This window comes from Carassius auratus, chromosome 48 (genome assembly GCF_003368295.1).
Source record: "Carassius auratus strain Wakin chromosome 48, ASM336829v1, whole genome shotgun sequence".
NCBI lineage: Eukaryota > Metazoa > Chordata > Actinopteri > Cypriniformes > Cyprinidae > Carassius > Carassius auratus.
The window spans coordinates 11356103-11383474 of NC_039290.1; the positions used below are offsets into that span (position 1 = coordinate 11356103).

Below are 27372 nucleotides of genomic sequence, written 5' to 3' on the forward strand. Positions count from 1 at the left end.
TGATTCCTGGATTAATTGCACAGCAGTTTTAAAATTTTAAGTCCTGTGAGTTTAACAGGGCAGAGAGAGAGAGAGAGAGAGCGTGCACGTGAGAGAGAGAGAGAGAGAGAGCGCGAGAGAGAGCGCGCCCGAAAGAGAGAGGGCACGCAAGAGAGAGAGTATGAGAGAGAGAGAGCATGAGAGAGAGCGTGCGCGAGAGAGAGAGAGCGTGAGAGAGAGAGAGAGCATGAGAGAGAGAGAGCGCGAAAGAGAGGGCACGCAAGAGAGTATGAGAGAGAGAGAGCGTGAGAGAGAGCGTGCGCGAGAGAGAGAGAGCGTGAGAGAGAGAGCATGAGAGAGAGAGAGCGCGAAAGAGAGAGGGCACGCAAGAGAGAGAGTATGAGAGAGAGAGAGCGTGAGAGAGAGCGTGCGCGAGAGAGAGAGAGCGTGAGAGAGAGAGAGAGCATGAGAGAGAGAGAGCGCGAAAGAGAGAGGGCACGCAAGAGAGAGAGTATGAGAGAGAGAGAGCGTGAGAGAGAGCGTGCGCGAGAGAGAGAGAGCGTGCCCGAAAGAGAGAGGGCACGCAAGAGAGAGAGTATGAGAGAGAGCATGAGAGAGAGCGTGCGCGAGAGAGAGAGAGCGTGAGAGAGAGCGTGCGCGAGAGAGAGAGCGCGAAAGAGAGAGGGCACGCATGAGAGAGAGTATGAGAGAGAGAGAGCGTGAGAGAGAGCGTGCGTGAGAGAGAGAGAGCGTGCCCGAAAGAGAGAGGGCACGCAAGAGAGAGAGTATGAGAGAGAGCATGAGAGAGAGCGTGCGCGAGAGAGAGAGAGCGTGAGAGAGAGCGTGCGCGAGAGAGAGAGCGCGAAAGAGAGAGGGCACGCATGAGAGAGAGTATGTGAGAGAGAGCGCGCGAGAGAGAGCATGAGAGAGAGCGTGCGCGAAAGAGAGAGAGCGTGAGAGAGAGCGCGAAAGAGAGAGAGCGTGAGAGAGACAGAGCGCGAGAGAGAGTGCGCGCACGAGAGAGAGAGAGGGCGAGCCCCGGCCGCACGCTCACCATCTTCAAACAACCCGAGCGCTGTCTTGCTCTATCTCCCTCATGCATATTAATCAATTGACACAATGTTGTCGATGTTTAAATAATTTAAAATGAGAATGTAAGTGTGCTCACCCCATTTTTGTTTGTAAGAAAAAATTTGATTAGATTTCATATCGCAATATAGATCACAGAAAAATAAAATATCGCAATGTCATTTTTTCCCAATATCGTGCAGCCCTAACAATAATAACTCTGATAAACACTTAAAAATAAAAATATACAGTCTTTCTCTTCCAGAACAAAGTTTCTGTTCAATCAAATGTCCATCCGTGTTTCTTTTCTAACTCTTTTCTTCCTTTCCCAACCATTTAATGGTTGCAACGAAGTTGATTGGAATTAAGTGGTTTCATTGCTTATGTCCGAAGTACAAAATGTCAAGTATTGTTTTACTATGATGTAACTAAATGCAATTAGCTAGCTTGTTTGTTTATTCTGTTTATTGGCTGAGTTAATAATGCTTTCAGCTTCAAAAAAAAAATGTAAATAAAAATTAGTATGCCAGCAGTATGTCCTCCTGGGAAATTACTACATACTAACTTCCCAGGAGGACTTGAACAAGAATTTAGCACATATAAAATGACTGAAATGTCTCTTCCCCGCCTAGAAAAATCAACTAACAAACCACACGCATTCAGGACGTCCAGCCCCAACTTCCCGTTTCAACACATATGTTGACACAGGAGGGACAACTGCATTTCTTGGGGTGATTATATCTCAAAATATCTCAAAACCAGTCTTAAAGCGCTTACCGTGAGTCTTCTCCGTGAAGATCACCTTTGAATCTGAGCTGAAGTTCTGACCGGTGAGAATCATCTGCTGGCCTCCGAGAACTGAACAGGCATCCATGTCCTGCTTTTCTACCATGGGCAGCTCGTGGGCAGATCTCTGGGCTACAGAGTCAAACAGAGAGCAGACAGTGGATGAAGATGATTGGATTTAATTAATATCACACGTTTGAACCCTAAGAATATGGCCCATGAATCGCAAAGTTTCTGAGACCACCTATTGATACCCCAAAAAAACACTCAACCTCATGTTTATAAAATTAATCTAAAAACTGAACACATTAATGTATTATTGGTAGTATTAAATAATATAATAATATATTTTATACATTTATATGTTCATTAAAAAAACTATATATATATAGTTATATAATGTTTTTGAAAGAAGTTTCTTCTGCTCATCAAGCCTGCATTTATTTGATCAAAAATACAGAAAAAACAGTAATATTGTATAATATTATTACAACTTAAAATAATAGTTTTCTATTTGAATATACTTTAAAAAATAATTTATTCCTGTGATGCAAAGCTGAATTTTCAGCATCATTACTCCAGCCTTCAGTGTCACATGTAACATCAGTCGATCACATGATCATTTAGAAATCATTCTAATATTCTGATTTATTATGAGTGTTGGAAACAGTTCTGCTGTCTAATATATTTGATCAATAAAAGGTTTAAAAGAACTGCATTTATTCAAAATAACAAAAAAAATTCTAATAATATATATTCTAATAATATATTTTCTTTACTATCACTATTTTATCAATTTAACACATCCTTCCTTGCTGAATAAAAGTATTGATTTTATTAAAAAAAAGAAAGAAAAAACAATTACTGACCCCAAATTACTGACCAGAAGTGTATATTGTTATTACAAAATATTTATATTTTAAAAACATGGCTTCATTTTTTTTTTTTTTTTTTTTTTTTTTTTTACTTTTTATTCATCCTAAAAAGTATCCTAAAAAAGTATCACATGTTCTGAAAAAATATTAAGCAGCAGAACTGTTTACACAGAAACACACACACACAGAAAAATATTTACATATAATAATTAAGTATTTAAATAATATAATATAATATAATTATATGATTCTTAACATTTGATTTAATTCAAATATTACCATAAAATTCAAATATAATTTACAAAATTATATAAATGCTGTTATTGTTGCTTGGGATGGGTTGCTTCCTAAATGATACAAGCAATAACAATAACAATCTTAAACTATGAATTTAGTATTCTACTCATACAACAGATTAGGAAGCAAACATATTTTAGCTCAGGGAATTAATTTAGAATTATTCGCTTTGGAATTAAGAGGCTTAATGAGAAGAATGAAATGAAATGAATTTTCTTCAGCCAAATGAACACAGTGCCATGTAAACAAGCAGACAGAATGATCCGGCGTATTAAACACCACTTATTTACTTTAAATCCTGTTTCACGTGGTGCTAAAGTGTGTTGTTACTGTATATTAAGGACATGCACTAGTGAAACTTATCTGTAATTTAATATTTAATATTAAGACAAATACGAGTGACCTTTGGACAGATGTGTGACGTGCTGTAATCTGAATTAATGAAGCGTATGAAGCTGAACTAAATAATACAGTGTTTTACCTGTCAACTGGGTGAGATATGTCTGCAAATACAGCAACGATATCAGATTAACTTCCTAATAAAGAAACTGTAATTTATCAGGCTCATTTTAAATTCATTCCTCTTTTGCACAGTTGACCTTGCTTTGCATTGAACGAAACCTAACTGAGGAGGAAGCAGAGCAACCAGAAACCAGCAAGTGTTCAAATTCTTGACCCTAAACAGATCAACAAACCTGTCAGGTCCTTCAGAGTTTAAGCCACCGAGAAAGAAGTGAACAGGGTCAGCTTTGATTTAATTCAGCACATTTCATCACTTTGGAGGCTAATTTTACTTACAGCATTCGATGGGATGCGAAGCAGCTTGCAGAGACACGTGTTGGCCTCCTTGCTGGGGAATATGAACACGGAAAACCAGTCGAACACGCGTGTTTTTCCGCCCAATGTCCGTCTCCCCTTTCCGCAGCTCGATGTCGGCATTGCGAAGCTTGAGAATCCCGGCGCAATCAATTCTGAGAAGCATTCAAAGATTGTTATTATGCAAATTTGAAACCAAAAACTAGAGGAAGAAAGATTCATCATCATCACGGTTTCCTTACACTGCTTTCATATTATTCTTTGGCTCAAGAGGAATCTCCAGGACTTTGGTGTTGCTGATGATCTTCTCGTAGCTGCTGGTGGAGACGGTTTTGCCGGTAATGCGATGGACCTGATAGAAAGCATGAGGTTTCAGGATTCGCTCGTCTGCCGTGCCAATGAAGATCTGTAAACCCAGCGGCTCCTTGCCTCTGTATCCACGTAACTACACACAGAAAAGTGAAGAAAGATATATTTATTAGCGTGATTCAGTTCTAAACTCTCATTTGTAATGCACACTACTGTTCAAAAGTTAAATAAAAAAAAGGTCAAAATAGTTCACATTTTGGAAAGAAATTCCCTTATGCTGACCAAAGCTTTATTCAATTGATCAAATATAAAAAATTAAAAAATTTCCAGCATCACTACTCCAGTCTTCATGATCCTTCCAAAATCATTCTGATGTGATGATTTGATGCTCAATAAACATTTCAGATTATTGTCAATGTTGAAAACAGCTGTGCATATCTGAGGACTTTTCAGGATTCTTTGCTGAATAAAAAAAAAAAAACCATTTATTCATTATTTATTTTTACATTATAAATGTGTTTACTTTCACTTTTAATCAATTATTTTTATTTTAATGCATACTTAATTTAATGCTTCCTTGGATAAAAGTTTTAATTTAAAAACATTAAAAAATACAAATAATAATCCCTCCCTTTTTTCTTTTTTTTTTACTGGGGGGGGGGGGGGTTGTATTGTATTGTAATTGTAACTGTTAAAAACCCAATAAATAAATAAAGAAAATTAAAATAAAAAATAAATAATAATAAAAACAAATGAAAAATGTATATAAATATACAAAATATCTAAGATTTGTCAGGATTGTTGATGTTTTGGTCTTTGTTTTTTTTCTAACAAAAATAAAAAAATAAAATTAAAATACAATAATTGAATATCTCAAAATTGTATGTCCAGATGAGATTAATTAATTAATTGTGTAAACTGTGAAATACCTGCACATAAATACCCCAAAAATTTAAAAAACAGCAGAGACCAGGATCTCAGACACACAGCTCTTTCAGCAGAGGTCTGCTCTCCTAATTGGGAAGCACAGACCTGCTTGAAACATTAGCATTTCCAGAAACCTTGAACCCAAGCCAGAAGGGCATGTGACGTTTGCAAACTTCTAATCTCCTCAAACTCATCAATCACCTGAGAACTCAAACTGTGGGAAGGTTTGTGGCCTATGGGTCCTTCCAGTGCCATTTGATTGATCCTGGAAGATACATTTCAAATTCAAACCAAAATTTGAATGAATTTGGTGCGGCAGTTTGCAAATCATACAGTGCCTGAGTGCAAAACAAATAAACAATCTAACATTGGGGGTATGCTTGTACAGATGAATGTGAGATTGCACAAAAGCATCCTGGCTTGCTGTCTGAATTCCAGCACTGAAGGTTAATAATTCAGAAGAGCTAAGTCCTGTCTGACACAGAGGCAAATGGCGCACATTTTCATATGCAAAACATGGCAAGCCCAATGAGAAAAACAACTATGGCCTTGTCATCTTGTTGTAGATGAGCAAGATATGGTGAACAACACAACAGGCTTTATCTGCCTACATTATAACTTCACGTATTTCATGACTAGAGATTTTGGAGAGTGCAATTTAAGGGCTTCGTGCAAGAAAAAGAACAGTTTTAATATAATATGGGAGTGAAAAAACTACTTGGTCATATAGAGAGCTTAACTTTTCCATTCAAACAACTTGTAATAAACTAATTGTAGGGACAATCTCTAAAATTAGAGATAAATGCATTGCTCAAGGTAACTTTGATGATCTCTGCAAACACAAACTTTATTTATCATTATATATATATATATATATATATAAATAAAATGCAATAAAAAAATAAAATAAAATATAACTAAAAAAACATAAATAATCAATAAAAGTTAAAAAGTAATACAAATAAAAGGATATATTTAAGAAAACTGCAATTTATAAATAAAATAAAAGTGGTAAATATAATCAGAAATAAAAACAATAACGTAAATAAAATACAAATATATTACATAAAAATATATAGATTTTTTTTTAAAACTGTGATTAATGCAATAAAATAAATGCAATCAATAAAATTTAAAAGTACCAAAAATATAAATACATTTAAAAAATGTTTAAACATATCTATCTTTTAAATGTATGTGTTATATTGAAGAACTTGCATTTTGTTAAATAACTAACAGCCTTCAGTTTGTGTCAAAACCACACATCAGATTTTATGATAAATGAAAGTATAAGCCACTTTCAAAATAACTACATTTCAGCTGCTTCCTTTGCAAGCAACTAATGGAAACACTGACGTTTCTTAGACTCCTTTTCTGATTTACTGAAAATATCCAAATCACTATGACATGATTGCACAAACAGAGTCAGGTGAATACTGAAAGCAGATGACACACAAGAACGCAAGTAACAAATTAGTTGTTCACTCTTAAAAAAAAAGAAAAAAGTATAGATCGGAAGGAAGCGTGCAGAAACCACAGAGCATGAAGATGCAGCTAAATTTACTCTGGAATTCAAAAGCAGACTGAGCAGGGCATGTGTAAACACTACATTGCTCATATATAGTGGACTCAACTGGTGAACAACAATGCTGCATCAGATATGTGGACTGAAATGTGTTGTATGGAGCCAAAAGAGTCTCAATAAAGATAAATGCACACACTACATTCACATATGCACACACGGGATTCATACATGCACACACATGATTCATGAAAACACACACAGGATACACAAATGTGCACAAAATTTACAAATGCACACACAAAATTTAAAAAGCACAGAAGATTCACAAATGCATACAAAATTCAGAAATACACACACAATTCAGAAATACACACACAATTCAGAAATGCAAACAACATTTACAAATGCACTCAAGATTCACAAATGCACAGGACAAGATTCAGAAATGTATTTCTAATGCACACACACATATATCTTGATTTACAAACTGCTTGCGCTCTGTAAACTTCACTGCATTTGTGTGTGAATTTTGAGACTCCTCTGACTTGGCTCGACACACAAATGCATGGAATGATCAGCAACCAATCAGATGTCTCCCTTCTTTTAGCCAATCACAAGAACGCACTCCACGTGGTTGTTTACTTATAAGCCAATCACATGAACGCGTTCACACAGCCTATTTATGAAATTGTATGGAAATACAGATGTTTAGATTACAATTCAGGTTTATTTTTTTTTATTTTTTACAAAATACTAATTTTAAAATGTCTCAATACATATAGCCCAGACTGTGACTGAAGAAAAAAAGTTAACCATGGATTCATAAATTTGCAATAGGCAATTATTTCATTTTATTGAAATATTTTAATGAAAGTAAAAAAAAAATTGTTACACCTTTTTGAAAATTTTAAGTATATCTAAATATTCTTTTGGATGCAATATAGAAGTCACTTTAATTATAATATTCGGTCCCTACATGAAGAGAGAGTCAGTGGTCCGCTGAGAGAGGAAAGTGACTCTCCGGCTGCGCAAAGTGAGTCGCCGCTGCGAGAGGAAAGGGAATCGTTCGCTCAACTTCGCTGGGTGAGGAAAATGAATCGTTCGCTGAGGAAAGTGAGTCGCTCGCTGCGTGACTCGTGAGGAAAGTGAGTCTCCTGCTGCGCAAAGTGGGTGTCCGGCTGCGCAAAGTGAGTCGCCGGCTGCTTGAGGTAAGTGAGTCGTTCGCTAAGGAAAGTGAGTCGTTCACTGCGTGAGGAAAGTGAATCGTTCGCTGATTGAGGAAAGTGAGTTGTTCGCTGAGGAAAGGGAGTTGTTCGCTGAGGAAAGTGAATCGTTCGCTGATTGAAGAAAGTGAGTTGTTCGCTGAGGAAAGTGAGTTGTTCGCTGAGGAAAGTGAATCGTTCGCTGATTGAGGAAAGTGAGTTGTTCGCTGAGGAAAGTGAGTCGTTCGCTGATTTGCTTGTAAGTAAACAATCCCCCACGTGGGGTGCATTCTTGTGATTGGCTCAAACAAGGGAGATATCTGATTGGTTGCAGATCATTCCCTGTTTAAAAAAAGGCATTTGTGTGTTGAGCCAAGTCAGAGGAGTTTCAAAATTCACACACAAATGCAGTGAAGTTCACAGACCGCAAGCAGTTTGTAAATCAAGATATATGTGTGTGTGCATCAGAAATACATTTCTGAATCTTGTCCTGTGCATTTGTGAATCTTGAGTGCATTTGTAAATGTTGTTTGCATTTCTGAATCGTGTGTGCATTTCTGAATTTTGTAAGCATTTGTGAATCTTCTGTGCTTTTTAAATTTTGTGTGTGCATTTGTGAATTTTGTGCGCATTTGTGTATCCTGTGTGTGTATTTATGAATTATGTGTGTACATGTATGAATCCTATGTGTGCATATGTGAATGTAGTGTGTGCATTTATCTTTATTGATACTCTTTTGGCTCCATAGTGTTCAGCTGGAGCAAAAGAATCGTAAATAGTACTAGGTATAGTAAACTAACATGTTGATGAAAATCATGCTTAAAAGCAACATCTGAAAGTTGAATCATGAAGGCGATCTTTAACGGAGAACATACTGACATGTTTGCTTAAGTCTCCTGCTTCTCAAACATTTCTCCTAAGAAAAAGAGCTCAATGATGTCTCCTCTAAAGCATCTCACACTGTGCTCAGATTTGTCATGGTCCTAAATCAGATGAACTCAAACATTTTAAAGTATCTCTCACAAATTTATTTCAACTACGCCATCCACATTAATTGGATATATTTATAATTTTTCTGAGGGTGAAAATGAGAAAAAACTGCCATGAAACAAATCATATTTCATCCTAAAATAAATAAACAAAAAGATAAATAATGAAATTTAAATAAAACAAATACATAATTATAAAAAAATATATAATAATAACAAAACAAAAAAAAAAAATATATATATAATTTTATTTTTGGGGGGTGTAAAAGCATAAAAATAAATAAATAAATAAATAAATAAATATACATACATACAACGCATACTTGAATAAAACAAACAAACAAATAAATAATGTATAAGGAAACTGAAATATATATTTTTTATTTTATTTAAAAAATTGAGGGGGGGATAAATGCATAAAAATAAATAAATACAAATTATATATTATGATATTATATACAAAAAGAAACAAACACAAATAAATAAATTAATAAGGAAATAGGAAATACATATATATTATTATTTTGGAAACATGACCTAAGCAACCTGTGACTGCTACTTTTTACGAACATCATAATTTTAGAGCAGAATCCTATAAATACTGTCATTGTGCACGAAGGTCTGAGTGTAAGCGGGTAAACACGACCGTTTCCATGGGCCATCGGAGAACCTGGTTGCCATGGCAGCTGGTGAGCTGGAAAAGTAAAGTAGATGAAGGAGCAGTCGTGAGTAACTCCAGCGACGCTCTGCACTGACCACAGCCAGTGCCAGGGAATGGAAAGCATTAAACACTTTGGCTTTGCCAAGGCAGTCTGCAATCTTTAGCGGAGCGCTCACATCGGAAGGATGCTGGCCGCTCCGCTAACAAGACCATTAAAGATGGTTTACACTGAGAGAGCAAAAAGCAACAAGAGCGCTTTCATATAAACTGTTACCAGAGCAACGTCAAACTTAAAATGGTAAACAAACGGAGCAATTTCTTATGTCTTCAGAATACAGAGAAAATAAGAGAGACAAAAAAAGAGTGTATATATATATATATATATATATATATATATATATATATATATATATATATATATATATATATATATATATCTATATATATATATATATATATATACACACACACACACACACACACACATATATATATATATATATACATATATATATATATATATATATATATATATATATATATATATATATATATATATATACATATATATATATATATATATACACATACATACACACACACACATATATATATTTAGAATTGCAATTAATAAATTTAACTTAAATAGTAATACAAATAAATACAGAAAAATGGAATAAATAAAATAAAAATTAATACAGATGAAAATATATATAAAAAATGCAATATATAAATACAATAAAATTAAAGAGGTAAAAAATAAAAGATATAAAATAAAATAAATGCCATTTATAAAAGATTTAAAAGATGTAAAAAGTAATAAAAAAAAAACACAAAGGATAATGTTAAAAGTAATACAAATGTATTTAAAGAAAATATACTTAATAAAAAAAGATTAAGTAGTAATAAAAATAATACATATGTTTACAAAATGCCAGTAATAAAATAAAAAAATATATAATAAATAATTAGTAGTTATACAAAAGTAAAACAATTGTAAAATAATAGAATATATTGAAATAATAAAAAATAAAATTAATTAAAATATGCCATGTTGCTAGGGTGTACTGGGAGGTTCATAAGGTGATGCTTAGTAGGTGATGGGGTGTTCTGGGTGATTGCTAGGTAGTTACTATTCAAACCCAAAGTCTTGGCTTAACAATCTGCATTATTTGAGGTTTTTCATTTCTGTATCTGGGTATCGGAGTTACGAGCTTACGTTGAAATAATTAGGGTTAGGGATTTTAGGGGAAAAAGTCCCTGACCATAAGCATGAGCATTAACAATAGTGATGCTCGTCTTAGCACACACTACTAATAAATGAGTGCATTCATTTGTGTAAAGATTGATAAAAGCACAGAAATCACACAGACGAGCAGAAGGCCATTTTCATAACACTGACCTGGGGCGAAATCACCTCACGTTGCATAATGACTAGGAAATACCTACACACGGATGTCTAGTGAGACGAGACAGAATGAACACCCACCTGGACCACCGGGTGACCTCCGGTAGGGGCTTTGACTGCCCCGCGGCTGCCCTCGGTCTCATAGTGAGCCCTGTGGTGTGGTTTGGGCTGCACCTCGATGTGGAGCTCGTACTGATCGGTGCGGCTGGGCAGAGGCCACTCCAGCGAGGGCAAGGAAGCCACGGGGATGCTGGGAGAGATGAAAGATGATAGTCATGCTTATTTGCTTAACATATCCGATTCATAGCATGAAAAGTGCAGCAGGTGTGTGAGTCGTGGAGGGCTTTGCAGAACATGTCATCTTATGCAAGTAATACGACTGTCCCACTGATTACAGGTCCAACTAGAAACATATTTAGAATTTGTGGTCAGTAAGAATTATTTGTTTTTAAATAATACTTTCATTCGGCAAGGATGCATTTAACTGATCAAAAGGAACAGTAAAGATATAGATATAATGTTACAAAAGTTTCAAACAAATGCTGTTCTTTTAAACTGCTTTCATCAAAGTATCTGGAAAATAATCACCGTTTCCACAAAAAATATTAAGCAGCACAACTGTTTTCAGCATTTTTTTTTATAAAAACAGCAAATCAGCACATTAGATTGATTTCTGAAGGATCATGTGACACTGAAGACTGGAGGAATGATGCTGAAAATACAGCTTTACATCACAGGAATAAATTACGTTTTAAAATATATTCAGTTATTTAATTTTTTTTAAAAAAAAATCATAATATTATTGTTTTACTGTATTTTTTAATCTAATAAATGCAGTCTTCAGGGGAATAAGAGACTTTTTTCACAAAAAAAAAAAAAAAAAAATCTTACAACAATAATGTTAGTGTTTCTTTTAGAGGTTTATGTTTATTTTTATGTGAAAATAATATTATATTAAATGTATATCTATTAAATTTTTTGTTTAATATTTAAGATTATCGGTATAGGTCAATAACCAGGTCTGCTTAGCCAACTGACAGGTTTGCCAACAGATAATAAACCAACATATTTGTACATTTAAAATAATATATTTTTTTTAATGAAAAAAATATTTGATATATATATATATATATATATATATATCGGTCAAATATCGGTGACCGATAATTCTAATTTCTATATAGGTATTTACATGTACCATCAAAAATGTAAATAAGTGTAAATTTAAGTGTACATTTTTATCTTTAATTATTAATAAAGACATAATTTACCAAACTGTGATGGCAACAAATTATCTTCCTTTAATTCCCATGACTTTTCAAGCAAACCTTGCATCAAAAGAAAATGAGGAGACTTGAGCAAATATTTACCTGCATATTCCAGGCACCAGCTGTTTAGGCCACATTTGAGGGAGAACGAAGAACGGTTCAGGGCCAGGTTTGGTCTTCACATCCTGGTCACATGACACCAGGTAACTCTCAGTGTGGTTGTCTGGGTAAAGCGTGTAGCTCTGCTGGTTGGTCTTCACGATTTTGGTAGGAATGGAACTAGCTTGGGCGACGCCGAACCCATTCATGACCCCTGAGATGTTATTGGAGCCATATTGGGGAGCGTGATGCTCTTCGTGGCCACCGTGGGGCGATGGGCTGCGTGAACGGACCACTGGCACCAGGTTTCTGTACATGTCGTAGGTCCGTTTGCATAGAGGAGAGGTGGAACGCGAGCCGGGCCGGGGTGAAGGGGAACGTGGCCCCACGCAGCCGTCCTCCACCAGGCTGGTTCGCGGAGAAGTGCCCGGACTGGTTCGAGGGGAACCCGTGTGGATGCCCTGGAGTCGCGGGCAAAGTTCTCCAGCTGCTTGGCTGTTGCTGGGCGAAACGCAAGGGGAAGCCCAAGGAGAGTAGCTCTCTGAGTGCCAGGAGGTGGATGAGTTGCTGCTGGCGGGACTCAAGCACTGCGGCTCCCGGTAAGCCAAAGGGTCTTGACCAGGCACGGTGAGACCGGGACTGGGGCTGGTGTTCAAGAGAGGGTTCTGGAGCGAGTCTCGACCATGACTATAGTGCTCACGGGAGGGCGTGATCTCGATTCGGGGGCTCAGGGCTTGGCTGTTGGGTCTGGCGTTCTCCAGGAAGCTCTTAGGCTCCAGTTGCTCATAGCCGGAGAATCCTTCGTTGAGTTCGGCGAAGGAAGCCGTACACGACTTGATGCCATACGGTTGAGCCTCCTCCACAGGATAGGAGAGGCTCGGATGAGAGATGAAGTTTTTGTGCGAGGAGATGCTTTGTTCATCTGTAACAAACAAACAACAGACACAAAATGGGTAAGATGCTGCCTATTATTTAAAATCAAATCACATTAATTTATGGCATTCAATACAATACAGATAGATTAAAAGCAGCTTCAAAGTAATAAACAAACAACTGTACAAAAAGTTATACAATTTAAGCTGAAAAGCAACTCTATAATGACAATAGTGTCATTATAATCATCTTAATTTAGTTCAGTTAAATTCAGTAACAATGTGAATGCTGCAAATTTCTTTTTTTGATCCAAATACAATTTCCACTGTAAAGCAGCTCTAAAAAGACAATACTGTCATTATTCAGTTTAATTTCACTGTTCGTTTGATTTAATTCAATAACCATAAATCTTGCAAAGTCCATTTGTTGGGTATTAACTGATTTCGTGTAATCTGGTTTACGTAATCAGATTTGAAAAAAAAAAAGTACCTGTGATTAGAAATCATTATTTCTTCTAAATATTGCTAACCAGTTTACAGATACATTTATATGGATAACATGTGTACAGATTATTCACACAATGACAGTGAATTATTCATAATTTATTGATTCTCCAAATGTTTAGATCGTTTTATAAGAGATTCTACTGTGTAATATAGTTTAGCTTTGAACATACTCAATACTGAATTTGGGGAGAAAAGCACCTGTCAATCAATTATACTATTCAAACCATGCATGAGACAAATATTTACTCGAGTTAATAAACACTGTAAATGTATAAAATAAAATAACAATATCCCAATTTGGGAAACCCTGGAGTACTGTAATGTTCAATACATTTAATGACTTTGATAACAAAGAATGGAATATGTTTTATGTTTCTTTTTTTTTATAACAATAATCCAATTCAAAATCTATAAACAATACTCTTTGGTCAAAAGTAATCTAAAAGTAATCCAAAAGTAGTCAGAATACTTTACCTAAATTTAGTAATCTAGATTACATTACTGACTACAGCTTTCATCATGTCATTTATAACCAATAACAGACTACATTTAGTAAGTAATCTGCCAGCATTGCATGTCATTTAGCTAAATTTAGTTCAGTGTTGCTTCACTTTAACTCAACAACAGTGTGAATATTGCGAAATTCAAGTGAACTCAGTTCAACTTTAAAGCAGCTGTGCATTTTTACCCATAGATTTTTAAAGTGCATTAATTTAAGAGTTAAAAGCCATGAACCACACCAACCAGCTATGCAGTGAAGCATCATGTTACAAACTTTGATTTGAAGCAAAAAAATCTTTGAAAATCAAGCAAAAATGTCAAAGGCACAAGAGTGTGTTCATATGAAAGAACTATAATGCCAAAAACCCTGTGAATGACATAATCATGATTACAAGATCTTCATTACAACATTAATTGCAAAATATCACATATACGTCATTCGCAGTGCATTCTGGGATTGACCAAACACTGAAGAGTTCATTTTGGCACAATTTACTTGTTGCAACTCTGTGATTGGTGGAGTTCTCTGTAGTTTATGTAGTATTTTTTCATTCCACTGTTAAACATGATTATTATAAAAATCATTTAAAATGTGTGATGAGGACTTCACTAGAAGCATGTAACGTTGATTAACAACCTTGTAGCCCATAGTAGGTCTCTCTTTAAGTTACGATTCCCAATTTTTACTTCCGGAACCTGACTCTATGGTTGTTTTCCATTTTTATAAAGATTTTGTGTATTAGTTAACACAAACTTTTTTACAGTGAGTCCAATCAACTGTCTCAACCTGGTTGAGATTAGTTCTGGTTCATTTCAAACACACTGGAAATAAAAGTCGCATTGCATTATGGGATACAGTATTCTACATAATGTGCTCTGTAGTATTTTGCACATTTTGAAATGTGCAGTAGGTCATTCTGTGAATACAGAAAATTTGCATTCTGTCACATGTCCTGTTTTGATATAACGTGTGATGTTGTGACAGTTCAAGTTCAAATGTCATTACCATCATGTACAACATCAAAATTGTAGAAATGATCACATTATAACCATTTGTTAAAAATGCGATTCTTGTCTAAAATGTCTGACATGATGTTAAATAAATAAATAAAATTTGCAAGTTTTTAGTAAAAAGTGGCAATTAAAATATCACTTATTTCAAATTTTTTATACTTTTATAAAAAATGTATTTAAGTGAACAAATAAATAAATAAACATAATGAAATGATTGCTTAACACTACTAGAATACTATGCAAATATATATATATATATATATATATATATATATATATATATATATATATATATATATATATATATATATCACATTGCATTCTACTATCTATATCATTAACATATTACAATATTTTAAAAATCCTCCCAGCGTTTTTATCTCCATACAATTTTTTTCAGAGGTATTATGTTTAATATACCTTAAATTAAATCATAAAGCCAAAAGGTTATATTCATGCATACATACTGTATTTTATTCTTACATAGGCTACTTTTTTGCAATAGTTTAAACAGCTACACATTATTATGCTGGTAATTCTATTCTTCAGCACACGTTTTATGCAGAAGTTTAGAGAAACAAACCTTGAAGGTCCGTCGTGGGTCCATACTCAAAAAGATAGTCAAACTCCAGCTCATCCTGACAGTGCACCTGACTGAGCTCCTCAGCCAGTCCTAGCGCAGCCTTATCGCTGTAAAAAGAGCTCATCTGTCTCAGTCGGGTTTATTCACACCACAGCAACTTCATAAACGCGTCGAGACAAAGCCGGCTGGTTTTCACGCGGGGGTCCGAGCGGCCAAACGTATCAATAAAGTCGAGCGACAGATGCGCGCGAGTGCAAGTTCGACTTCCGCCTTAAACTTCACTCACACCCCCATTTACACTATCAGCGACAAAATCAGAACACGTCGATTTGCCTATCACCAGGGGAAACGGTCGGGAATGGGCGCAACAGAACGGACTGGACGCGTCTCCTGCGTCGTGTCGCTCGAGCGCAATATAAAAGAGTGGGACTTTGAGTAAGTTTGTCTGAGTGTTTGTCTTACTGCAGGTAACATAAAACCTTCTGTCAATCAGACGGATGTGATCAAATGGATGACACGCGCCTCCTGTCGACAGATACTAGTCATAACTGCGACGATCTGAGTTCAGCATCAGGGCGGGTGTGAATCCTGACCTCATCTCGGAAGAACTGCTGCCCCCGAGTGTTCATCTCTACACAATACGACACGACGATCAGACAAACGAGATGCCTATTGCTCTGTTTGTCTGTCTATCTGTCTATCTCTGTCTGTCTATCTCTGTCTGTCTATCTGTCTATCTCTGTCTGTCTATCTGTCTATCTCTGTCTGTCTATCTCTGTCTGTCTATCTGTCTATCTCTGTCTGTCTATTGCTCTGTCTGTCTGTCTATCTGTCTCTGTCTGTCTCTCTGTCTGTCTGTTTATTGCTCTGTCTGTCTCTGTCTATCTGTCTATTGCTCTGTCTGTCTATCTGTCTGTCTGTCTGTCTCTCTTTCTGTCTTTTTATTGCTCTGTCTGTCTGTCTCCGTCTGTCTGTCTATGGCTCTGTCTATCTCTTTCTGTCTATTGCTCTGTCTGTCTGTCTGTTTGTCTATTGCTCTGTCTGTCTGTCTGTCTGTCTCTCTGTCTGTCTGTCTGTCTCTCTGTCTGTCTGTCTATCTGTCTGTCTGTCTCTGTCTGTCTGTTTATTGCTCTGTCTGTCTATCTGTATTTATCTGTCTGTCTATTTCTGTCTGTCTGTCTATTGCTCTGTCTATCTCTGTCTGTCTATTGCTCTGTCTGTCTGTCTGTCTCTATCTGTCTGTCTATTTCTGTCTGTCTGTCTCTGTCTGTCCATTCAATTTCTGTCTGTCTGTCTATTTCTGTCTGTCTATCTCTGTTTGTCTGTCTGTCTATTTCTGTCTGTCTGTTTATTTCTGTCTGTTTATTTCTGTCTGTCTGTCTGTTCATCTATCTATCTATAAATTTTTAATTGTCATTTATCTTGTGGTCACTGCTATTGTACCATTTTACAAGATTCCTTAAAATATTAAATCACCCCACCTCAGACGTCCCAATCCAACTCCGATCTGAGAATTTGTCGGAACAAAGGTGAAAAATAACCCTTAATATTAGACCCCCAGTTATTCCAGACAAATCCAGACTTTTTATAGACTGAAATGACACAATGTGATTATTTACATGGTGGCAGTATCTAGGGTTATTAAACATTACCTGAACTTTCCATTGCAGCATCATCTATGAATAGCCAAGTAGTCTGAATTTTATGTAACTAATGATATTCAGTACCGGTGTTGAGTCATGATGAACTATATAAAATCCTTACTATTTCTGCCACATCTGCATATAGTAGTATTCGGGTTTGCCAATCCAAATTCAGCTGGCCATTTATTATTATTACTAGTATTATTATTAAACAATTATGAAATCATTGCAACTGTAAAAGCTGTGCTGACATTTCATGTTTTGTACATCACAATGAAACTTCAGACATGCTATTTCAACACAAGTGCACCTGAACTACTGCATCTCCTCTCTCTAAATAAACAGAATATCCTCCACACATGCACTAATACAAATCAGACACAATTTTCCATGTGTCTGAGAAACAGAAGCAACTTCATAAAAAAAATGCACAAGTTCTGAAAACTAAACAATCTGTTAAATGCATGAGAATAGTCTGAATGAATCAAAATTCTAAATCGAACAGAAAACCACAATATTGCATGTATTGATGCCATTGAGAGTTTCCTCATGATGCAACTGCCCTTTACTGTACATACTGTAATATACACAATATATTTCATTGTCTATTACATTACTAATTAAGTACATTTCATGTAGCATTAACAGTTTTGCTATAAGAAAACTTTAAAAATCAAATTATTGATTACCAGTAATTCACAACACTTCAGCACGCGCCATCCATACCTTGATCCATCGACCTCATGCTGTGGAAGTGCATCAGTCTCCAAGACTCTCTAAACATTTGGAAAATATACAAAAAATAAAAAATGAATTCAACAGTCCAGAAATAGCCTTTCTGTAAAGTTCATAGCAGAAAAAAAAATCTGGATGGAGAAGGCTGAGAATGAAAAAGCAAATACTCCGTTATAAGATTAAAAAAGAGTGCTGTGAGCTCTGTGTGGTATGAACTCCTTTGCCTGCTCTGAGGATTGACTTGAGTATCAAGAGCGGCTTCCTTCCCCAGCTCTGGGTGTTTATAATGGGCCAATGCTGTAAAATAACGGGATTCCCTCAGTGTTTCCTCCTGTTTGTGCGCTCTGCCATGGAAACCTGGAGCGGTTCCATCTCGGAGACTCAGGGCTTTCCTGCAGAGCGCGCACTCAGGAATCCATGACGTCTCCAGCCCCTGCGCCAAGGCATTTCTGTGGCTTCTCTCAGACAGTGGCGCACAAGAACTTCATTGAGGGCTTGAAAAAATTAGCGTTGAGGGGAAGAGGAGGGGGAGAAAAATGAAAACAGGAGCGATGTTTAAACATATGCATGAAAGAGACGAGCTACACAGCGGGGTTGTGAGCGGACAGGGCTCATTAAGTAACCTAGGCTACAGATTTAATATACTATACATTCAGAGCATCAATGGACTCACATATAGAAAGTGTATGGACACTTCAAATGTTTGAATGGCATTGCATTAGCCTTACAAGATATCAAAAGGTATTTTAACTATAGATAGAGCAAAAAAAAAAAAAAAACATCAAAAGAAGTGAATTTTTTAATTACATCATTCATTGTTTCTACACATTATACATTCATTATTAAATTAAAAAACATATTAAATTCACAAAATATTACCTTTGGTAGTAGTTGGTTATAAATGGGTCAGAAAAACATTATTTTTTAAATAAAAACTGTATATATAAAGCAGAGAGGACAAGGATTATGGTTATACATGACAGTTTATACTCAGAAAATGTACCATGGAAAATGTGGCATGGTTTATTTATGAAGTTTTTCCCTTCTAATCCCAAATATTGGGCTACTCTTGAAATTCATCCAATGGTTTCAAAGTTTATTTGCCATGCATAACTTGGACAGCAGTGAAATGTTTCTGCAAAGCCCATGTTTTTCAATGTTTTCATTTTTAAATGCATGAAATAAGGTTTATATATCAATATACGCTTGTCGGGTTTATCATCAGATAATGCAAGATCTAGTTCCCTCAACCATATCCATGTGCTCAGCAACTCCGTTTCACTCTTAAATCACAAGTTTTACGACTTAATGAAAGTCAAAATGCTAAAAAGTACCAGGTTACATCAAATAAGTGCAACTCGGTAAACCTAAGCAGTAAATGTTTCAAGAGAATCTAACGTAGCACATTAACAGCTTCTCCCAGTGCCCAGATGAAAAAGCCGCTGCATTCTGGGATTGCGAAGGGTGCCAAAATAAGCTGCACTGGGGCTGTCGAGTGAGCCTGTTTGGCTTAACTCTGTTGTAAAGTTTATCCCGGAAAATTCTGTGATATGATACACTGACTTGTTTAAACATTCGAATGAATGAAGAGCTGCTCTCACTGACTGTATCCTACACTGACCTCTAGAAAACGTCTAGACACAGGCCTTCATTATCAATTCAGTGTGCATCACTTCTTAATTGAATTCCATTATTTTTACATCTATAGATCTTGCGTAAGCTTCCACTTGTTGCGTAAACAATCCACTAGAGATTTGGTTCATCAGTTGCATCAGATGTGCATAGGAAACTGTGAGCATCAGATACTTTAAATTGACTTTTGGAGGTGTAAAGGAAGACTAATGCAGCTTGGAACGAGTTTGCGAGACAGCGACGTCTAGCAGATGTACATTCCTTTACTGTTACAGCACGCTTATGCAACACAAAATGCGAATGTGTAAATGAATACGTCCCAACGCATCCTTCCAGACGACAGGATTTGCAGTTCCATCTTCTGCTAAAGAGACACTTTTTCCAGGTTTGCAGCACAGTTTCCGTCACTGTTAAGCAGCACATTCGACTTTTCCAATAGCAGCATTTGTATCTAAGCCAAAGCTTTCATATGGAAATGGCACTTTATATCATGTCCCATGGAGAACTTTCGGCATGTTTCGGAAAAGGGAAAATATTCAAGCCATGTGCTTGATCGCTTCCAAAACTTTCTCTGTAACCTGTCATTTTTTCCCATTTTGCCCTGTTACCTCACACGGGGTCACTGCGAATAGCATACTTTCCTTACTATTTCTGCAATATATTTGTATGCTATTCCAAATTCAGTTTTATTTATTGGAATAAAGTGCACTGATGAATTCTTCACTATCCACCTTATTTTTCCCCGTAAGAGCAGGCGTGGTCATTTGTACATTTAATGTGTCTGGCTTCCAGTCTCATCCGTTTCCAGCTTTTTAGCTGCACAAAACAGCTCATGTATTATTTTAATTATGAACGCACTGGTTTGCAGTGCAAACGGTTTTACCGTTTTCAGCACTTTGTTATTTGGCGTAAAGTGGCTAAAGAGCCGGAAAACTCGCACTTTTCTCAGAAAACAGTTTACATCCACATTGAAAAATAAGGAGGACAAGAGTATTTCTGCAAAGCTTTTATATTATTTCAAATTCAGTTGACCATTTATTTATTTTGTTATTTATTTTGTTAGTAAGTGCACTGGTTAATTGTTCATTAATCAACAAGACAGTATTTGCTAAAATTAATTAATAAAAATCTTCGCCTGTAGGCTAATTGCATGTTTTTGGATTAATATGTGTGTATGCATGTATATCATTTAGAAAAAAGAAAAAAAAGGAGAAAGAAGAAGCTCGGGGTAAAAAGAGGTACTGACTCTGCTCCTAAATTGCAAGTACACAATGTTTTCCTATCCAGAGTTAACCTGGGGTTAGGCCGAGTGTGAAAAGCTGTATAATTATTATTATTATTTGTTTTGTTTTTTTGAGCATTGAAACATGGAGAATCACCCTTTCACACCAGGGGAATCAGTATAGATTTTCTGGAGTTTCCAGTTGGAGCGGCTAAACTTAAAGTGGTTTCCATCTCTTGTTCCGGATTAACAAACAACAGTGGAGCAGTCAGGTTGGGATTTGTCTCCATGGTAACTGAGAGGTGTGCTGAGTGAAATTAATGACACACTATTATCTGTCAAACATGAGCAATGACCCCTTCAACACTGAGACCAAACAACAACAACATCATATATTTCAACTGCAATATTTCACCACAAGAAAACATTTTATTTTAATAAAATAAAATAAAATAAACGTTTAATATAAATTATACACACACACACACACACACACACACACACACATATATATATACTGTATAAACAAATTTTTCAAACACTAAAATGATTGTATATATTTCATAGTGTTTACAAAACATTTTTATTTATATAAAATATTTGTTAATGTTAATATAAATTAATATAAATGCAACAAAATTGTTTACATCAATAATAAAAAACGAAATAAATATATAAATATTTAAAAAAGTTTATAAAAATTTTACAGTGCCAACAAAGGCTGCATTTTATCGAAATATAAAAAATACAGTAAAACCAGTAATATTGTGAAATGCCATTTAAAATAACTGCTTTCTATTTTAATATATTGAAAAATGTATTCCTCTGATCAAAGCTGTATTTACAGCATCATTCCTCCAGTCTTCAGTGTCACATGATCTTCAGAAATCATTATAATATGCTCATTTGCTAAAAATAAACATTTCTGAATATTATCAATGTTGAAAAACAGTTTACTGCTTAATATTTTGGTGCTTTTTCAGATGATTCTTTGATGAATAGAAAGAAAGAAAAAACAGCATTTATTTGCTCTCTCTCTCTCTATATACACACACACACACATATATATACTGTATATAGTAACCATGTACAAGTGTGTTCATTCTACTTTACATAATAGTTATTGTTATTTATTTGTTTGGTAAGTAGCTACCGAAAGAAGTGTGATAATGAACACAGTGTTCAGCACAATGAGTGTGTTATTATTATTATTATTATTATTGTTGCTAGAGGTGTGGTTATGATGGCAGTCATAAGTGAAAACTCTTAAGCCAGCAGAAGTGAAGCTTTTAAAAGCCTGTAGTGTGTGTATAAATAGCTCTGCTGCTGTCCTGAAGAGATTGATCATCATCTAAATCCTCTGTTGATTCACACAATGGAATACAGCAGGGCAAGTCTGGATCTGTGTCTTATACTGTAAAATACTGCAACCTCTATTAACAAACATTTCCTTTCTTTAATACATAAAACAACTAAATATAATAACAATTCAAGGCTATGCCTAATAGAGAATAACAAATTTTTTTATTCATGTAATTAGAAAACAAACAAAAAAAAAATATTATTTAAATTGACACATCATAGCATTTGCCACAAATATATGCTGATTAAAATAATAAATGCATTACTTTAATAATTAATAAACACCACAATGCATAAATAAATAAATGTTTAATTTTGAATACTACCGCAATAGATATATTTTGCAGTAGTATGAAAAATTAAGACAAATTTCTATTAAAAAATAATAATAATTTCTCTCTCTCTCTCTCTCTCTCTCTCTCTCTATATATATATAAATCTTTGCTAACATGTTAATCTCATAGCAGCTCTTCCTCTGGGTCTGATCTGGCGACCCGTGTGGGATAGAGACAATCTGGCTGAGCTGTGTGTCTCGTGTGCACACCACACAATGTACCACATGAGAGACGCTTAATGAGACGCTTCACCCAAAGAGCTCATTTCATGGATGGAGAATCAGGGAGGAACATGAAAAGCACTAAAATTACGATTTCAATTTGGGCCAAAAGCACAGAGAAGGTTGAAACTTTCATTGGAGGTTTGTCTTCATTTTTCTTTGAGAAAAAAAAAAGAAAAGTTTGATTACTGTGATGCATGTCTAATTTTTAACAGCTCTGCAGTGATGAATGTAATTTTTGAGACTCCCCCTTCTGGTGAAACATGATAAAAATGTATTAAACAATAGCATACTACTCTTACTTTTACAGTATATATTTTGTTAAGTACATTGTGTATAAATAATGTTTGAAAGATTTTATAATGTTGCACTATTTAACATTCTATTATTAAAAACAGTACTTAGTAAAAGTATGTTATATTTACCCCAATCCAGATAGCATCTTAAAAAAAAAAAAAAAATTAAATTAACACACACACTTATATGTATATATATACACACACAAATCACAGCAATAAATAATATTTTAAAATATATTCAAATAAAAAACTATTGTTTGAAATTGTAATACTATTTCACAATTTTACTGTTTTTACTGAATATTTAATCAAATAAATGCACCCTTGGTGAGCATAAGAGACTTATTTAAAAAAACATTAAAAATCTTATTGACCCCAAACCTGTTCTGAATGATGATGATGATATATATATATCTGTGTGTGTGAGAAATATAATATTGCATGAAATAAGGGCAGAAACTGTACTGTTTTAAGAAACAAGCAGAGCATTGGTTAAGAAAAGATTTTTATTTGGATCCTGAGACACATCCGTCCCTCATTTGTTCTGCAAGTATTAGAGTGCACATTCCAACACAAATAAGAAAATTATTAAATAAAAGGCATTTTTTTATTTACAATTCAGCAGATTACATTACCAAACATAAAATACTGTCATATAAACATAAAAAAAGGGGAAAAAAAGTAGTCAGGTGGAGATGATGGCATTCGCTCTAACTAAGTCTAGTCCACATCACAATCAGCACAAACTCTGATCCATGCAAGAGAAGTCGAATACGACGAGAGTCGGTCAGTTCCACAGAAGAAAGTGTCTGAAGGTGAAACAGACGGTATGGCACAGTTACAAAAAACACAGACACCAACATAGTGATCAATGCTAAGTGCACGTCACATTTGGGATCATTTACAGAGACAAACGTCGGCTTTTAAGGACACCTCGAGGAGAAGATTACAAGGTTCAGAGCCGACTGATGCATCATGGGGTTTGGCTCTGTAAACCAGTGATTGAGAGCAGTGTGCTGTAAGTGTAGGTGTACGTCCGGCTCAGAGTGGTCAGATGGGGGAGCGTGTCGAGCGTCAGAGGTCACCACATGAGTGGACAAGCACACAGACGGTGGATGTGAAAATAGCATCGCTTTTTATGGCACCGTATCATCCGTGCTATTCAAACACCAGAGGTTGCTTCCAGTTAACTTAGTAAATTCAGTGTCCAATCACACACTCCAGCTAGAACGAGAACAAGCTGAAGATCTTTCCATCAATAACACATATAATAATAATAATAATAATAATAATCCAGTGACACTTTATAACAAGCTTCCATTTGTTAACATGAGTTAAGTTCAACAGTTAACATGAAGAAAAAATTAAAAATATTTATTCCGCATTTGTTTATCTTAGTTAATGTTAGTTTCAACATTTACTAATACTTATTATATTTAACTGATATATTATTAAAATTAAATGATGTATCGCATATCATTTAATGTACCTGAGCTGACATAAACAAACAACGAACAGTAAAAACAAAAAATAAATATATAAATAAAATAATAATATACACACACACCCACACCCACACACATAAACATATATATATATATATATATATATATATATATATATATATATATATATATATATATATATATTAAAGTATTACAAAATATAATAATTATAATACATTGTATCTGACGGTGCAAAAAAATCTAAATATTGAGAAAAACGCCTTTAAAGTTGTCCAAATGAAATTCTTAGCAATGCATATTACTAATCTATACATACACACACACACACACACACACACACACACACACACACACACACACACACACATATATATACGTAAAATGTAACATTAACAATTACTTAACAATAAGTATTGCTTCTAAAAAATAGACAATCCTTAATGATGACAAATAATACTACTTAATGATAACTGTCGGTTATTATCTGTAATGTATCATTAACTAATGGGGCCTTATTATAAAGTGTTACCAATTTTAGTGTTTATTATTATTTTTGGTTGTACAACAACAGATACGTCCTGTTTGTGAATCAGCATATTCAGTAGTCTTGGAAAGAAATAAAGGTACCAAAAACAACAAATTAAACTCCCCTTTCTCACTTTGTGCAAGTTTTTCCAGTTGCACTTTATTTTGAGGTGTCCTTGTAACAGTTTAATTATACATACAAGTACTGAGCAATATTAATAAACTACATGAACTTACTATATGGTTAGGATTAGGACTTGGGTTTGTCTTAGGGTTACTTGCATGTAATTATGCATAATTAATTATTATAATAGTAAGTACATGTAACGTATAACAAGGTCACCTTAAAATAAAGTGTTACCTTTTTTTCCTTTTCACATGAGAATACAAACGCACGACAAAACTGAACTTGAAATTGAGACGCATAATAGCAACAGATTATTAAATCTCATGGAAAAACTTCCCTGTTGTCTCATGGACGATTCCCAAAGCTAAGGAGTGTGTTTAGTCTTCCTCAGGGAGAGTGATTCACTGGAAGTTAAATGCTAGAGAAATTACATGATTCAGAGCAAACAGCGCTCGCGTTGTCTGGACTTCAACAACCGAACTGACCTAAACAAATGAAAAATCAGACGGGTTATTTCAGCATCAGGGTGAATCAAACCTGAAGTTCCAGCAGTTCTGAGCTAGCGGTCAGTGAGGCAGTGAAGGGCTCAGGAGGTCAGTTTGGAGTAGCTGGGAGGAGAGAAGCGCCGGCGCAGGTATTTGAGGATGTAGAGCGGCAGACAGCTGACCAGAGTAATGGCTGTCACCTTCCACACAAACGACAGGGTGGTGATGAAATACACATCTGTCAGGGACACAGATGAAAATGCTGTTAGTGTGCGGCTCCACTGGGATGCTGTCGAACATCTGCTCATGTCTGTACACTGACCACACAAAAGTGTTATTTTTGGCAGGCATTTTTGATTTAGTCTTAGTCTTTATCTTGAGATGAAAATGCTTAATAGTCTTAGTCACATTTTAGTCATTTCATAGTTTTAGTCAAGTCATTGCATTTTTATCAACCTTACTCATTACTTTTAGTCATTATTTTTAGCCAGAATGCAGTTACCAAAATGTATTTTGTATGTAGTCTTCAAACTAAAATAATCATTAATTCTACTCTGTTTAGACCGAATCAATGAATCTTATGAATCAAGGTTTGAATTTGGAAAAACTTGAATAAATCATGAGAATAGAAGTGAAACAGTAGTGATAAAGGAGCAACTTATATGAATATTATTATTATAATTGTATATAATTTTTGAAAAAGGAAGCACAGTATGACAATAGAGATACAAATTAAAGTCATTTTTTCAGATACAGTAGGTTTATTTAACATCTTTTGTTGGTTAACATTAATGACAGATAGGTATTTAACTTGGAATGCTGTCCCTTTAAGACAGAAGGCATGCATGTAATACTGACACAGGTTCAGTTTTCACACACCTGTTCACGTTCACTTAATCCATAACTGACTGTATTTACATGAGATACTCTACACGATTGACATTTGGACTGCCGTGTGTGTATTTGAGCGCTGAGAACTGATTTCGTGCTGTATATGTGACAATGGACCACGAAACCAGTCTTAAGTGTCAATCGAAATTGAGATTAATACATCTGACAATATTTGGCGGGGATACAACTATTTGAAAATCTGGAATCTGAGGGTGCAAAAAAATCTAAATACTGAGAGAATTAGCTGGGTTTCCGATACAATGTTTTATTTATATTTTTAAGTATCGCATCAGAATCAAGTGATGGAAACGCAAAATTTTAAATAAAACTGCCTTATTGCACAAAAAAGTTTTTACACTCGCTTGAGGTGGTATTTGACTTGTGCGAAAAAGGTTTAATGCAAATAATGAGACATAGAAATGCATTTTGTGAATAAATTCCTAAATAAATGTTGATAAAGCGCATCAAAAAAGTCATGTGACTTTATGCTATGGGACGATAAATCCTGACTAACCAGCAGACGGATCTCATTCCACAGCATCTAAAATGTTGTTATGGTCATTCAGAAATACCAGAGCAAAGTCTGTCATCAAAGTAGTTCAGTATAATTGCCTCCCAGAACTGTTAAACGACTGCCTTAAACAGCAGCATCCACCTCTGAAAGCAACAACCATTCAAACACAAATCATTGTGTTTCGTCTGCTCGTTCTGAGGTGCAAGTAATTTATTATAGACTGTTTCAT

General features: G+C 35.1%; 2 protein-coding genes across 3 annotated transcripts in view; both read right to left on the reverse strand.

Annotated features, from left to right (window-relative positions):
* The window catches only part of LOC113065879 (nuclear factor of activated T-cells, cytoplasmic 2-like), a 32730-nt gene extending 14393 nt beyond the window's left edge, over positions 1–18337 (reverse strand). Inside the window, exons 1-6 of one of the 2 annotated variants that reach the window (XM_026237435.1) lie at positions 18056–18337; positions 12213–13131; positions 10924–11092; positions 4064–4266; positions 3804–3976; positions 1825–1965 (exon numbers count right to left, since the gene is read on the reverse strand). In XM_026237435.1, the coding sequence (XP_026093220.1) occupies positions 1825–1965; positions 3804–3976; positions 4064–4266; positions 10924–11092; positions 12213–13131; positions 18056–18113 (1663 nt within the window). In that variant the 5' untranslated portion in view covers positions 18114–18337. Of the gene's footprint in view, positions 1–1824; positions 1966–3803; positions 3977–4063; positions 4267–10923; positions 11093–12212; positions 13132–15686; positions 16396–18055 lie in introns of those variants that run through there. The other variant, XM_026237434.1, reaches the window with a different exon arrangement.
* Positions 18338–24907: 6570 nt separating this feature from the next.
* Positions 24908–27372, reverse strand: part of LOC113065882 (probable phospholipid-transporting ATPase IIA) — a 51412-nt gene continuing 48947 nt past the window's right edge. Inside the window, exon 28 of the mRNA XM_026237437.1 lies at positions 24908–25976. Coding sequence (XP_026093222.1) covers positions 25840–25976 — 137 coding nt within the window. The 3' untranslated portion in view covers positions 24908–25839. The remainder of the gene's footprint in view (positions 25977–27372) is intronic.